An 11,621-nucleotide genomic window follows, 5' to 3' on the forward strand; every position below is an offset into this window, starting at 1 on the left:
AGCAATTCCAGGTTTTCAGCATTCGGAAACCAAAACGTTTGGCTTCCGAGACACTCAAAAACCGAGTTACCACTGTATTTGATCCCCTGGGATCTTCTAGCTGCAGGTGGGGGGGGGGGGTGCAGGCTTCTCTCTCTCCCTGGCCCAAGGCCCCAGTATGGCCTTCCAAGCCTCTCTGTTTGGCCCTTGGGGCTCTTCCCCAGCCACACACCCCTCTCCAAAAAAAATTCCCTGGCTGGAATATGTCCTTGAACTCTAACATTGCCCTTCCTTCTCTGGATGGAGGATAGGGAGTTGTGTTTGCAGCAACTAGCCTACTATACAAAGATATTTTTTTTAAAGTATTGCTCCTCCCACTTCAGCCTCTGCCCCCCCCACCACCACTGCCATGTGGCCCCCGGCAGGTTTCCCAGAAACAAATGCAGCCCTTGGCCTGAGAAAGGGTTCCCTGCCCCAGGTCCAGAAACCGAGTGGGAAGGGGGCATTTGCCAGACTGTCGGCATCTTGTCTTCCGTCGACTCCTTGCAGGGGATCAGCGAGAAACGGGCAGTCTCCGTTGAAGGCAGTGAAGGGGAGGAGGAGGAAGAAGAAGAAGAAGAGGAGAAGGAAGAAGGGGCTGAAGAGGACAATGGAGTGGAAGAACTGCTGGAGAACAATTGGAACATCATGCAGTACCTGCCCCAAGCAGCCTCCTGCCAGAATTACTTCCTCATGATCGTGTCTGGTGAGGAGGAGCTCCTAGGTTTGCCCCAGTGATTGAAGCTGAATCCTACCTGAGGGGAAGGACAAAGGGTTTCGCTTCTAGCGCTGAGAGCCCCTCTCCTCCCTCAGTTCTGCAACCATCCCGGTGCGCACAGAGTCTGCTCAGATCCCATTTACTGCCTGTTTTCCCTATGACTTGCATGCTTGCTTATTTATTGCATTATTTCCCACCTTTCCATCCAAGGAACTCAAGGTAACATACCGTATATACCCGAATATAAGCCGACCCGAATATAAACCGAGGCCCCTAATTTTACCACAAAAACCTAGGAAAGCCTATTGACTCGAGTATAAGCCGGTTCACCTTTGCTGCTGTGGAGGAGGAGGAGGAACGAGCAGCCGTTTGGGCTGCTCCTTCCTCTTCCTCCTTTGCCAAGTTTGCATTTATGCGAGCAGTTCAGGAATGGAACAAGCTGCCTGGGGACAGTAAAGAACCGCCGTTCTTGTACGCTTCTTAAGGAATGGTTAACTGGGGAGAGTGGGTGGCGGCACGAGCGGAGAGAAGGGGCTTCTTTCTCGCCGCCCCCACCGCCCGCCTCACTCAAGTATAAGCCGAGGACAGCTTTTTCAGCACAAAAAATGTGCTGAAAAACTAGGCTTATACTCAAGGATAATATGGTTCTCCCCCTCGTTTAACCCCCACAACAATCCTGCGAGGTCGTGTTGATGCTGAGAGGCAGTAACTGGATCACCCAGTGACCTGGGTTGTTGTTTTTTTCCAGGCCCTCTTCCAACACTAACCACTATGACAGGGTTTCCCAAACTTGGGTCTCCGGCTGTGGTTTGTTGTTTTTTAGGACTACAACTCCCATCATCCTTAGCTTGCAGGACCAGCAGTCAGGGATGATGCGAATTGTAGTCCAAAAACAACTGAAGGCTCATGCCTTGGCTCCCAAGAAGGCCCTGCTTAGGGGAAAGCAGCTGCTTGCGGGGGGGGGGTGTTATGCTTGACCCTCCAGGTGCCCGCCATTTTTTCCACAAATGAGGTGAAGCAGGTGGGGCTGGGAGGAGCCAGAGAGGTCCCTGCAAGCAGAGTTTGAGGCAAATGCGTCTCTGCTTGTCCTCTCATGACTCCATTGCCATTTCCCCAGCGTACATCGTTGCTGTCTACCACAGCATGAAGGAAGAGATGCGTCGGTGCGCTCCTGGGAACACCCCCGTCAAGAGGCGAGCAAGCAGCCAGGTCTCCCAGGAGCCTGTGGGAGAGGGAGGTGTCATGCCTGGTGAGTACCCTGCCATGTCCCTCCCTGGACTTGCAACCTTGGGTGAGATAGCCCAGTCTTGGGGTGAGCTGGGGAGTCTCTGGCTCAGATCTTGCCTCCACCGTGAATTAACCGAGATCGAGGTAACCTTAGGCCAGTTCCCATTTCCCTCTGCTGCCCAACCAAACCCTTATAGGTAGGGCTTTGAACAATGTTCTATAAACGTTGGAAGTAGTTTTAATTATGACTGCTAGGCAAGTCGCTTCTTCCTGTTTCCTACATGCAGGTAACTGACTTTTTTTTCCAAACCTACACGCACAATTTAAAACAAAGGGACAATTTCCTGAAGGGGTAGGCAGATCCCTATGGCCAGGTCTCGGTTTCCCCACCTGTGAAATAGGGATCTTGTTCTTTACCATATTTTTCCGTGTATAAGATGATGCTTTTTGCTAAAAAAAAATTGGGTGCTGTCTTATACACGGATTGTGAATGCATAGGGGGGACGTGCAATTAATGGCAGCAGTAAGGAGATTAGCAGCAGCAGTTGGGCGGATGATTGGTGGCTGTGGCGAGGCCCTCTGGCAATTGGCTGTGGCTGCAGCAAGTGGGAAAGTGGCCTGATGGTGGCGGTGAGTGGGAAAACAATTGGCGGCTGCGGGGAGGTGTGTGATTGGCAGTGGCTGTGGCAAGTGATTGGCAGTGGCGCACAGGCAGGTGAGCATTTGGCGGAAGGGATCCCACCCCACCCCACAAAAAAGCTAAACAACTTAATTTCTTAATTTTGGGTTTAAAAAATAGGGGTCGTCATATACATGGGGGCATCTTATACACGGAAAAATACAGTATTTTCTCTGCTGGCCGAGCCACATCCCGTTTTCAGAGACATCTTCTTCCTCTCTCCCGCCCCCTCAGGCATGATCACCTTCTCTCAGGAGTACGTCACCAACGAGCTCACCCAGAGCTTCTTCACCATCACCCAGAAGGTGCAGAAGAAGGTGACCGGTTCCCGTCGGACCACGGAGCCCTCCGAGATGTTCCCCGCTCTGCCCGGCTCCCACCTGATGCTCAACAATCCAGCGCTGGAGTTTGTGAAGTACGTCTGCAAGGTGAGCATCTCTGTAGGCAGAGGGGAGAGACAGCTGCGACCGTGTCAGCAGCGGGTGAACTGTGATCTCACAATGGGGCCTTGTTCTCTCTCCTGCCCCCTCCCACCTCACTCTGCACGAGCCCAGTTGGCTCATCTCTTGCTTCTCTTCTCTTCTCTTCTCTTCTCTTCTCTTCTCTTCTCTTCTCTTCTCCCCTCCACCCCCAAAAGGTCTTGTCTCTGGACACGAACATCGCCAACCAGGTGAGCAAGCTGAAACGGGACCTGCTGCGCCTGATTGAAGTGGGGGAGTTCTCAGAAGAGGCCGAGTTCCGGGACCCCTGTCGCTCTTACGTCCTCCCAGAGATGATCTGCAGGAACTGCAACTTCTGCCGAGACCTGGACCTCTGCAAGGACCCGGCCCTCTCTCAGGTACCAGCTAAGTCATGATTGACTCAAAAGCAGTGCTTTTTAGTTTAGAGAACAGGCGATGGAAGAATATGCAGCCTCCCATCTCTGCTTTTGTTCAGCCCCATACTGTCTACTCTGGGTGGCAGCGGCTATCTGAGGTTGAATCCTGACAAGACAGTAGTACTGTTTTGGAGGGGGCGAGGGGGACTCCCTGGTCCTGAATGGGGTAACTGTGCCCCTGAATGGGATAACTGTGCCCCTGAAGGACCAGGTGCGCAGCCGGGGAATCATTTTGGACTCATAGCTGTCCATGGAGGCGCAGGTTAATTCTGTGTCCAGGGCAGCTGTCTACCAGATCCATCTGGTACGCAGGCTGAGACCCTACCTCCCCTCAGACTATCTCGCCAGAGTGGTGCATGCTCTGGTTATCTCCCACTTGAACTAATGCAATGCGCTCTACGTGGGGCAGCTTTTGAAGGTGACCTGGAAACTACAACTAATTCAGAATGCGGCAGCTAGACTGGTTACCGGGAGTGGCCACTGAGACCATATAACACCGGTCCTGAAAGACCTACTTTGGCTCCCTGTATGTTTCCGAGCACAATTCAAAGTGTTGGTGTTGACCTTTAAAATCCTAAACGGCCTTGGCCCAGTATACCCGAAGGAGCGTCTCCACCCCCATCGTTCAGCCCGGACACTGAGGTCCAGCTCCCAGGGTCTTCTGGTGGTTCCCCTCCTGTGAGAAATGAAGTTACAGGGAACCAGGCAGAGGGCCTTCTCGGTAGTGGCACCTGCCTTGTGGAACGCCCTCCCATCAGATGTCAAGGAAATAAACAACTATCTGACTTTTAGAAGACATCTGAAGGCAGCCCTGTTTAGGGACGTTTTTAATGTTTGATGTTTGATCGTGTTTTTAATATTCTGTTGAGAGCTGCCCAGAGTGGCTGGGGAAACAGGGTATAAATAATAAATTATTATTATTAAATTATTATATCTTGAACAGCATTGCATCCCAGCTGTTACCTGGATTTTGGGGTGGCTGGTTGAACCCAGAACCTTGTGGGAATGTTAAGAATAGTAGGAAAAGGGTATATTGAATAACTATTATCCTTCCTTCACTCACGCTAGTGAGTGACATAGCAGACCAGATTCCCCGCAATACAACAGGAAGCTAGTTTGCAGATTTGTTTGAATCTCTTTAGTTAAGTAATCCAATCTGGTTTGCCCAGATGGATTATTCCTGATATCCCCTTTTGATCCCTCTTAAAAGAATAAAGACACGAGAGTCTTTCCTTAAAAATAACAAGAAGTTTACTCACATTTCAGTTCACGATTTGATCCCTGAAAGGCAGGCTTTGCTTAGTAGTTACATAATAATCTGTGAATTCATCTCATATGGAGATTGAGCTCATGTGCTGCTGGCTGAAAGGCAGCAGACAGCAGAATTATATTAAGACAACAAAATGGCTGCAGGAAAGCAGCATGGCAGCAAAAGAGCAACAAAACAAGGCAAGTGATCAAAAGACTAGACGAACTGAGAAACTGGCTGCATGACTCGGTTCTTTTACAGAATCAGCCAGAGCCATGCCCATCTCCCAGGTCACATGCAGGGGGAGGATATTCCAGACCAGTGGAACAGGAAGTTACACTGACCGGATGTCCCCCTGCCTGTGCCCACTCTAGGGAAACAAGGAATGTTGCATTTGACTGTTCCAATGGATTACATCCCACACTTCTTGCATGCAGCTTCCCGCTCAGCCTGTCCAACTTGGAGCCCTCTCACAGTCATCGCTCTCTCTCTCTCTCCCCCTTCCCTCCCAGGATGGCTCTGTGCTTCCTACCTGGGCCTGCTCCAACTGCCAGGCCCAGTACGACTTGGATGCCATTGAGATGGCCCTGGTGGAAGCCCTGCAAAAGAAGCTGATGGCCTTCACCCTTCAAGATCTGGTAAGGAGAGACGAGAGGCAATTCCCAGCTTGCCTGTGGAGCCCCACTTGGCTCCTCAACCACAGTGGGAGCTCCTGCAACCTCCATGTGCCCCCCTTGATTCCTGACCCCGGATAGCACTGAAACACGAGGTGGACCAGGAGCCAGGCATATAACAAGACTGGTCTGCTGAAGCTCGATGAATGCAATTTCCATATTGAGAACTAGCATATCTTAAAGAAACGTGTGTGTGTGTACGTGTACCAACCTTCCCCAACCTGGTGCTCTCCAAATGCTTTGGACTACAAATTCCACCGGTGGTTGCCATGGTCCAAAACGTGGACATCTGTCAGGAATTATTTAGCCATGATTCCGGAATTGCAGGGGGTTGATCATCCTTGGGGAGGGGGGGGTACCTTCAATCTTGTGATTCTATGATCTAGAGCAGGGGAGGCCAACTTCCAAGAGACTGCGATCTATTCACAGAGTTAAAAACTGGCAGTGATCTACCCCCTTTTGGGGGGTTCACGTAAAAGTTGTTGAGCTTCTTTAGGGAGGAGGAAAGCAACATTGAGCTTTTTTTAGGAAGGAATGCCCTGTTTTGGTGGTTCAGGTCATTTTTGGGGTGCAGGGCAAAGACGTTGAGGTTTTTTTTTAGGGGAGCCAAAGTTTTTTAGCTTCTTTGGGGGGAACCACTGATCTACCGGTGATCTACCACAGACGTCCAGTGATCTACCAGTAGATCACGATCTACCTGTTGCACATGCCTGTGCGCCCCTTATCTCATCCTACCCTTTGCAACATCCTGCGCATTTCAGGGAGTTTAACTAGAAGGCCCTGTGGGTTCCTTCCAACTCTGTGATTCCATTATCTGGACCCACCAAGCCGGGGTGGGGGTGCTGTTTCTGCTTTCTGGCACTATGCACAAGCGGGGGCCTCCTGGTCCTTTTTGGCTTTGTGGTTCTGTGCTGGAGGAGAGGTTGAGGCTACTCCCAGCAGGGAGGGCTCAAGCACTGCAAGGTGCAGCAGGGGCAGCGTGTTGACCAGGCAGGCAGACGGGGCCTTATCCCAAGCACCCCATTGTGTTTCAGGTGTGCCTCAAGTGCAAAGGCATCAAAGACACACACATGCCTGTTTACTGCAGCTGTGCTGGAGATTTCGACCTCCTGCTGCCCACCAAGGTACGTGTTGGTTGACCCTGCCAACCTCCCCTTTTCCACCCTGTTCCTCAAACCATCACAGTCCCCTTCCCTTGGATGTGGCTGTTCTCCTCCCAGAAACATAGGAAGCTGTCATATACAGGTTTATTGTTCCATCTAGCTCAAGATAGTCTACACTGGCTGGTAGCAGCTCTCCAGGGTTTCAGAAAGAGGGGATATTCCCGGCCCTGCATGGAGATGCTGGGGGTTGAACCAGCAACCTTCTACATGCAAGGCAGGTGCCCACCCACTAAGCTATGTCCCTTCCTCTACCGTGGCGCTGTGGTCTAAACCACTGAGCCTCTTGGGCTTGCTGATCAGAAGGTTGGCGGTTCAAATCCCTGCGACGGGGTGAGCTCCCGTTGCTCTGTCCCAGCTCCTGCCAACCTAGCAGTTCGAAAGCACGCCAGTGCAAGTAGATAAATAGGTACCGCTCTGGCGGGAAGGTAAACAGCATTTCCATGTGCTCTGGTTTCCATCATGGTGTTCCGCTGTGTCAGAAGCGGTTTAGTCATGCTGGCCACATGACCCGGAAAGCTGTCTGTGGACAAACGCCAGCTCCCTCGGCCTGAAAGTGAGATGAGCGCCGCAAACCCATTGTCGCCTTTGACTGGACTTAACCATCCAGGGGTCCTTGACCTTTTACCTTACCTCAAGCACATTCATCCTATAGAAACTTCCCCTCATTGCCTCTTCTTCTCTTACTTTCACAGGCCTTCTTGGAACAGCTGAAGGTCTTTCAAAGCATCGCCCGCCACTACAACATGGGCTACCTGCTGGAAAATATTAAATGGCTGCTTCAGATGAACCCTCAGCTTCTCTTGTAAGATGAGGATACTACCGCTGTGGACAGGCTGGCGCACACCTGCACCCCAGCGTCAGAGCCCCCACACACCTGCCATGGGGTCCTGGGACCTAGACTATTCTCCTGGCCAGGCTGCAGGTTCAGCTTCGCCCTGGGACAAAAACATTCAGAGGCTTGACGTTTGTTGCGTGCTGCGGGGAAGCAGGCAACGCCTTTTGGTGAGCGAATTGTGGAGGGAGGGGGACCATCCTCTGAAACCAAGCCCAGGAGCAAGTGAAGAGGCCTCCACAAATAGGCTAACTAACTTCCTGCTTCTTTGATCCCCTTTTGCTGGGATTTGGGAGTGCAAGACACAGAAAAAAAGCCTTCAATCACGGAGCTCTCCTTTTTTTGCCCCAATTTTATTCTGTGTTTCTGTGTGTGTTTTTAATGCTGTAAATAAACCCTTTTTCCACATTGTTAATTGCTAATATGCTAGATGCCTAGTCCTACAGGCACACACTCTCAACCCTGCTCTCGCTACTCTCCTGCTGTGGATGGGAAGGCAGCGGCTGTCCCTGTCGTTGTTCTGCAGTGAGTATAAGTGAAGCTTTGGCATTTAGTTGCAAGCAGACAAAAGTGCATCATGGAGCCGCTGCTTGTCAGCCGTTGATCAAGGTTGTTAAAGGAGTCCTTTAACAGGGAGATAACACAGGATTCTAGGCAGACCTGGTCGTCCAGTGGACATTGAAGCACCTAAGGAGAGCCTGGGTACTGGATCTGTCCAAAGGCCCATCTAGTCCACATCCTGGGGGGCAATTCTGACCTGGGGAAGTAATGTTGGCAAGACGTTCAAGCATCTCCCAGCCCCGTGGTTCTAATCAAGTATGGAGCTGCCCACACACCTCTCGTTGGCACCTGAGAGCCTGCCTGCAGGATGAGGCCAATGGCTCATCTAGTCCAGCATCCTGTTCTCAGTGGCCAACCAGATGCCTGTAGGAAACCCACAGGCAGGATTTGAGCAAAAGAGCAATTCTCCCCTCCTGCGGTTTCCAGCACCGTCTACAAGTGCACCTCTTCCTCGTGAATTTGTCTAATCGTTTATGAAAGCCATTTAGGTTCGTTGCCACCACTGCCTCCTGTGGATGTGAGTTCCATAGTTTAACTGTGCGCTGCATGAAGAAGTACTTTTGTCTGTCCTGGGAAAATATGGATGTCCTCGAGCTCTAGCATCATCAGAGAGGAAGAAAAGTTGTTCTCTGCCCACTTTTCTCCCTTTATAAACTGCTACCATGTCACCTCTTGCCTTTTCTCTAAGCCCATGGTTCCCAATGTGGGGCACATACCCCACGGGGGGGGCAATTTGATTTTTAAGGGGGGCAATTCGAGAATGAGTTATTAACAGTTAATGGCCTTTTAGGCTTCCTCTACATGAATAGGAGTTCACGTTTTGAAATATAAGAATTATGTCACAGGTGGGGGGGGGTAATCAGGATTTTAGAGATGCTTAGGTGGGGCGTGGCCAGGAAAATGGTTGGGAACCACTGCTCTAAACTAAAAATGCAGCTGAAGGCCGTCATCCCTGGCCTTCAGCCATGCTAGCCAGAGCTGATGGGAAATGTAGTTCGGCATCCGGAGGGCCAAAGCTTCATTTAATTTAATTTCATCAAATAAAATAATAGTACTCAATTCTCCACTGCTGCCATGCCCTGTGGCTTTGATCTCTCAATGAAACTTCCCTTTCCCCATACCTGTGATATGCAGCAGTGGGCGTGGCCATTACAGAAAACCCAGGAGCACACCTGGGAGTGGCTCTGGAGGGGTCCCACCTCTGACCTTTTTTATATACTGTACGTAAAAAAAATCAGCTGAATCAGTAAACATTCCCTTCAAAAAGCCTGAGCAACCTGAGAATTCTCCAAAGAGGCCTCACCACTGGAAACTAACTAGACTGCAAAAGCCGACAGATTCAATTAGCGCCGGTCTTTTTATCTGCCTGACTCTCTTTTTTTTCTTTCCCCCTGTCCTTGGGAAAGAGATGGAAGGATGCCAAAAATGCTGTGATGGTTAAAGTTTACTCGGTGTGGAGGGAGAAATCTTTCGTAGTCTCCTTTTGGGTACCTGCAGAGAGGATGCCAAGAGACTTCTTCCTCAGGGGGAAAGAGTCCGGCAAGTATGCTTCCGTCGCCTTCAGGACATAAGGAGAGCTCTGCTGGATCAGGCCGGTGGCCCATCTAGTCCAGCTTCCCATTCTCACAATGGCCAACCAGGTGCCCATTATGGCAAGAAAAGTTACATTGGGCTGGCTGAGTGACAAAAGTGGTTTTCTGGAGGCCTAGGATGAAAAATTTGAGAAAATGCCATTTAGCAGAATAGGAGAAAAGCTGGATATTACACGCAACAAGGAACTACCCTGGAGTGTATGGGTTAAATAATTTGAGTAATTGTAATATATATAATTGGAAGATAGAGAGGTGAAAGTATCTCCCTTCTTTCTCTTTCCTTTCTCTCTCTCCCTCCCTCTCTTCTGTATCTTTTATTTCTCTTTCTGCATTGTTTCTTTTTTATCTTTAATTTTTAGAAGTCCTCTGTTTTGGATTGATGAGGACATGCAAAGAAAGCTCAGATAGGTGGGCTCTGTGTTTGAGCGACAGGACAGAAAGAAACTCCCAGGTGAGATCTGAAAAGGTCTACTTTTCTGCAGTCAGTTGTATCTTGGTTCTCAAACAGAATGCGTTCCAGGAGTCGGTTCAACTCCCAGAACCGTTCGAAAACCAAGGCGCAGCTTCCGATTGGCTGCAGAAGTGTCCTGCAGCCAATCGGAAGCTGCGGAAGCCATGCCAAACATTCGGCTTCTGAAAATCATTCAAAAACTGGAACACTCACTTCCGGGTTTTGATCGTTCGGGAGCCGATTTGTTCGGGAGCCACGGCATTTGTGATCCCAGGTATGACTATGGATAAAGGGTATGATACAGTTGGGGGGATTTATATTCCTTTTCTTTTTTATAGTTGCTTGGTTTTTATTGTCTCATATGCTGAAAACTTTCGATAAAAAATAATTTTAAAAAGGAAACTCGCAAGCAGGACCCCCAAGCCCAAAAGGACTCTTCCCCCTCTGGCTTCCAGCAAGGGTATTTGTTCTTCTGAAATTTGTTCCCAGAAAGCCTGCCTGCTGCTTCTTTTCCAGGGGTCTTGCAATGCCCACTTGCTGCCTCTGAAATAACATCACTCACTTCCCCCGCAAAGATACTGAATTTTTTATATTTGCCGGGGGGGGGGCGGGAAGCGGAGGGAACCGGAGAATTATTGTCGGCTGCTGTCCTCTCCTTAATGGGGTTGAGGGGGAGCCTGTAATGTGTTGGGATTTGCTCTGGGAACAGAAGAGGTGGGCAATCTGATTAGGGGAAAGGAATATCTTCCCCCGAGCTGGCTCAATTACCTCTGAATGGTTTTCTAATTGACTTAGCGCTTCTCCGTGAGCACTTAGCTAGGTCAAACGCCTGCCGTCGAGCAAAGCGACTGGTGGGCTTGTTATGACGTATTCATTCCCAATTCTCAAATGGAACAGAGGAAGTGAGTTTCGATGGCAGAAGCTGGGGCATTTGTGGAGGAGGGGGCGCTGCAAAAACAAGAGAAGGAAGACTCCACTTAGCTGGTTTTGAACCCAGTTTTGAAACAGAGGGTTTTTCCAGACTTCAGCTATTATCAGGTGGGATTCAATCACAAGAACAGGTTGCGTCAGACCAGTGGTCTGTAACTTAATACTGTCTACACTGACTGGCAGCAGCTCTTTATAGAGTTCCAGGCAGGGAAGATCATGCTATGTTGGCTGACTCTCCTGTCGGAGGCAGTGGGCCTTTGGGTACCAATTGCTGAGAATGACAGGTGAGGAGAGAGCTGCTTACAGGATTCCCGGAAGAGGCTTTGGGTTGACCACTGTTGAGAATAGGATGCTGCATTAGATAGGCCTTTAGTCTGATCCAGCAACGCTGTCCTTCCTTTGCCAGAATAGGTCTAGCAGGTTGTAGGTCTGCAATGGCTCAGTTCCTCCCATTCGCCTCTCAGGAATTTCGTAGGGCTGTTTTTGTACCCCGAGAAGAACGGATTCCACCGGTCTTGTGGTCAAAATGAGACTCCTCACCCGACACCTTCGGGACCGACTCGCTTTATTGTGCTGGGGGCCACAGGAGGATGAAGTTGCCTTTTATCAGATGCAGAGAAGACCACCCTGAGGAAATGGGACAGCCTGAG

General features: G+C 50.1%; 1 protein-coding gene across 1 annotated transcript in view; it reads left to right on the forward strand.

The window, feature by feature from the left end:
- The window catches only part of POLE (DNA polymerase epsilon, catalytic subunit), a 57,163-nt gene extending 49,350 nt beyond the window's left edge, over window positions 1-7,813 (forward strand). Inside the window, exons 43-49 of the mRNA XM_033174364.1 lie at window positions 529-724; window positions 1,854-1,985; window positions 2,877-3,070; window positions 3,280-3,480; window positions 5,281-5,406; window positions 6,477-6,566; window positions 7,298-7,813. Of these exons, the coding sequence (XP_033030255.1) occupies window positions 529-724; window positions 1,854-1,985; window positions 2,877-3,070; window positions 3,280-3,480; window positions 5,281-5,406; window positions 6,477-6,566; window positions 7,298-7,411 (1,053 nt within the window). The 3' untranslated portion in view covers window positions 7,412-7,813. The remainder of the gene's footprint in view (window positions 1-528; window positions 725-1,853; window positions 1,986-2,876; window positions 3,071-3,279; window positions 3,481-5,280; window positions 5,407-6,476; window positions 6,567-7,297) is intronic.
- The last annotated feature ends 3,808 nt before the right edge of the window (window positions 7,814-11,621 follow it).

Source organism: Lacerta agilis, chromosome 17 (assembly GCF_009819535.1).
Source record: "Lacerta agilis isolate rLacAgi1 chromosome 17, rLacAgi1.pri, whole genome shotgun sequence".
Taxonomy (NCBI): domain Eukaryota; kingdom Metazoa; phylum Chordata; class Lepidosauria; order Squamata; family Lacertidae; genus Lacerta; species Lacerta agilis.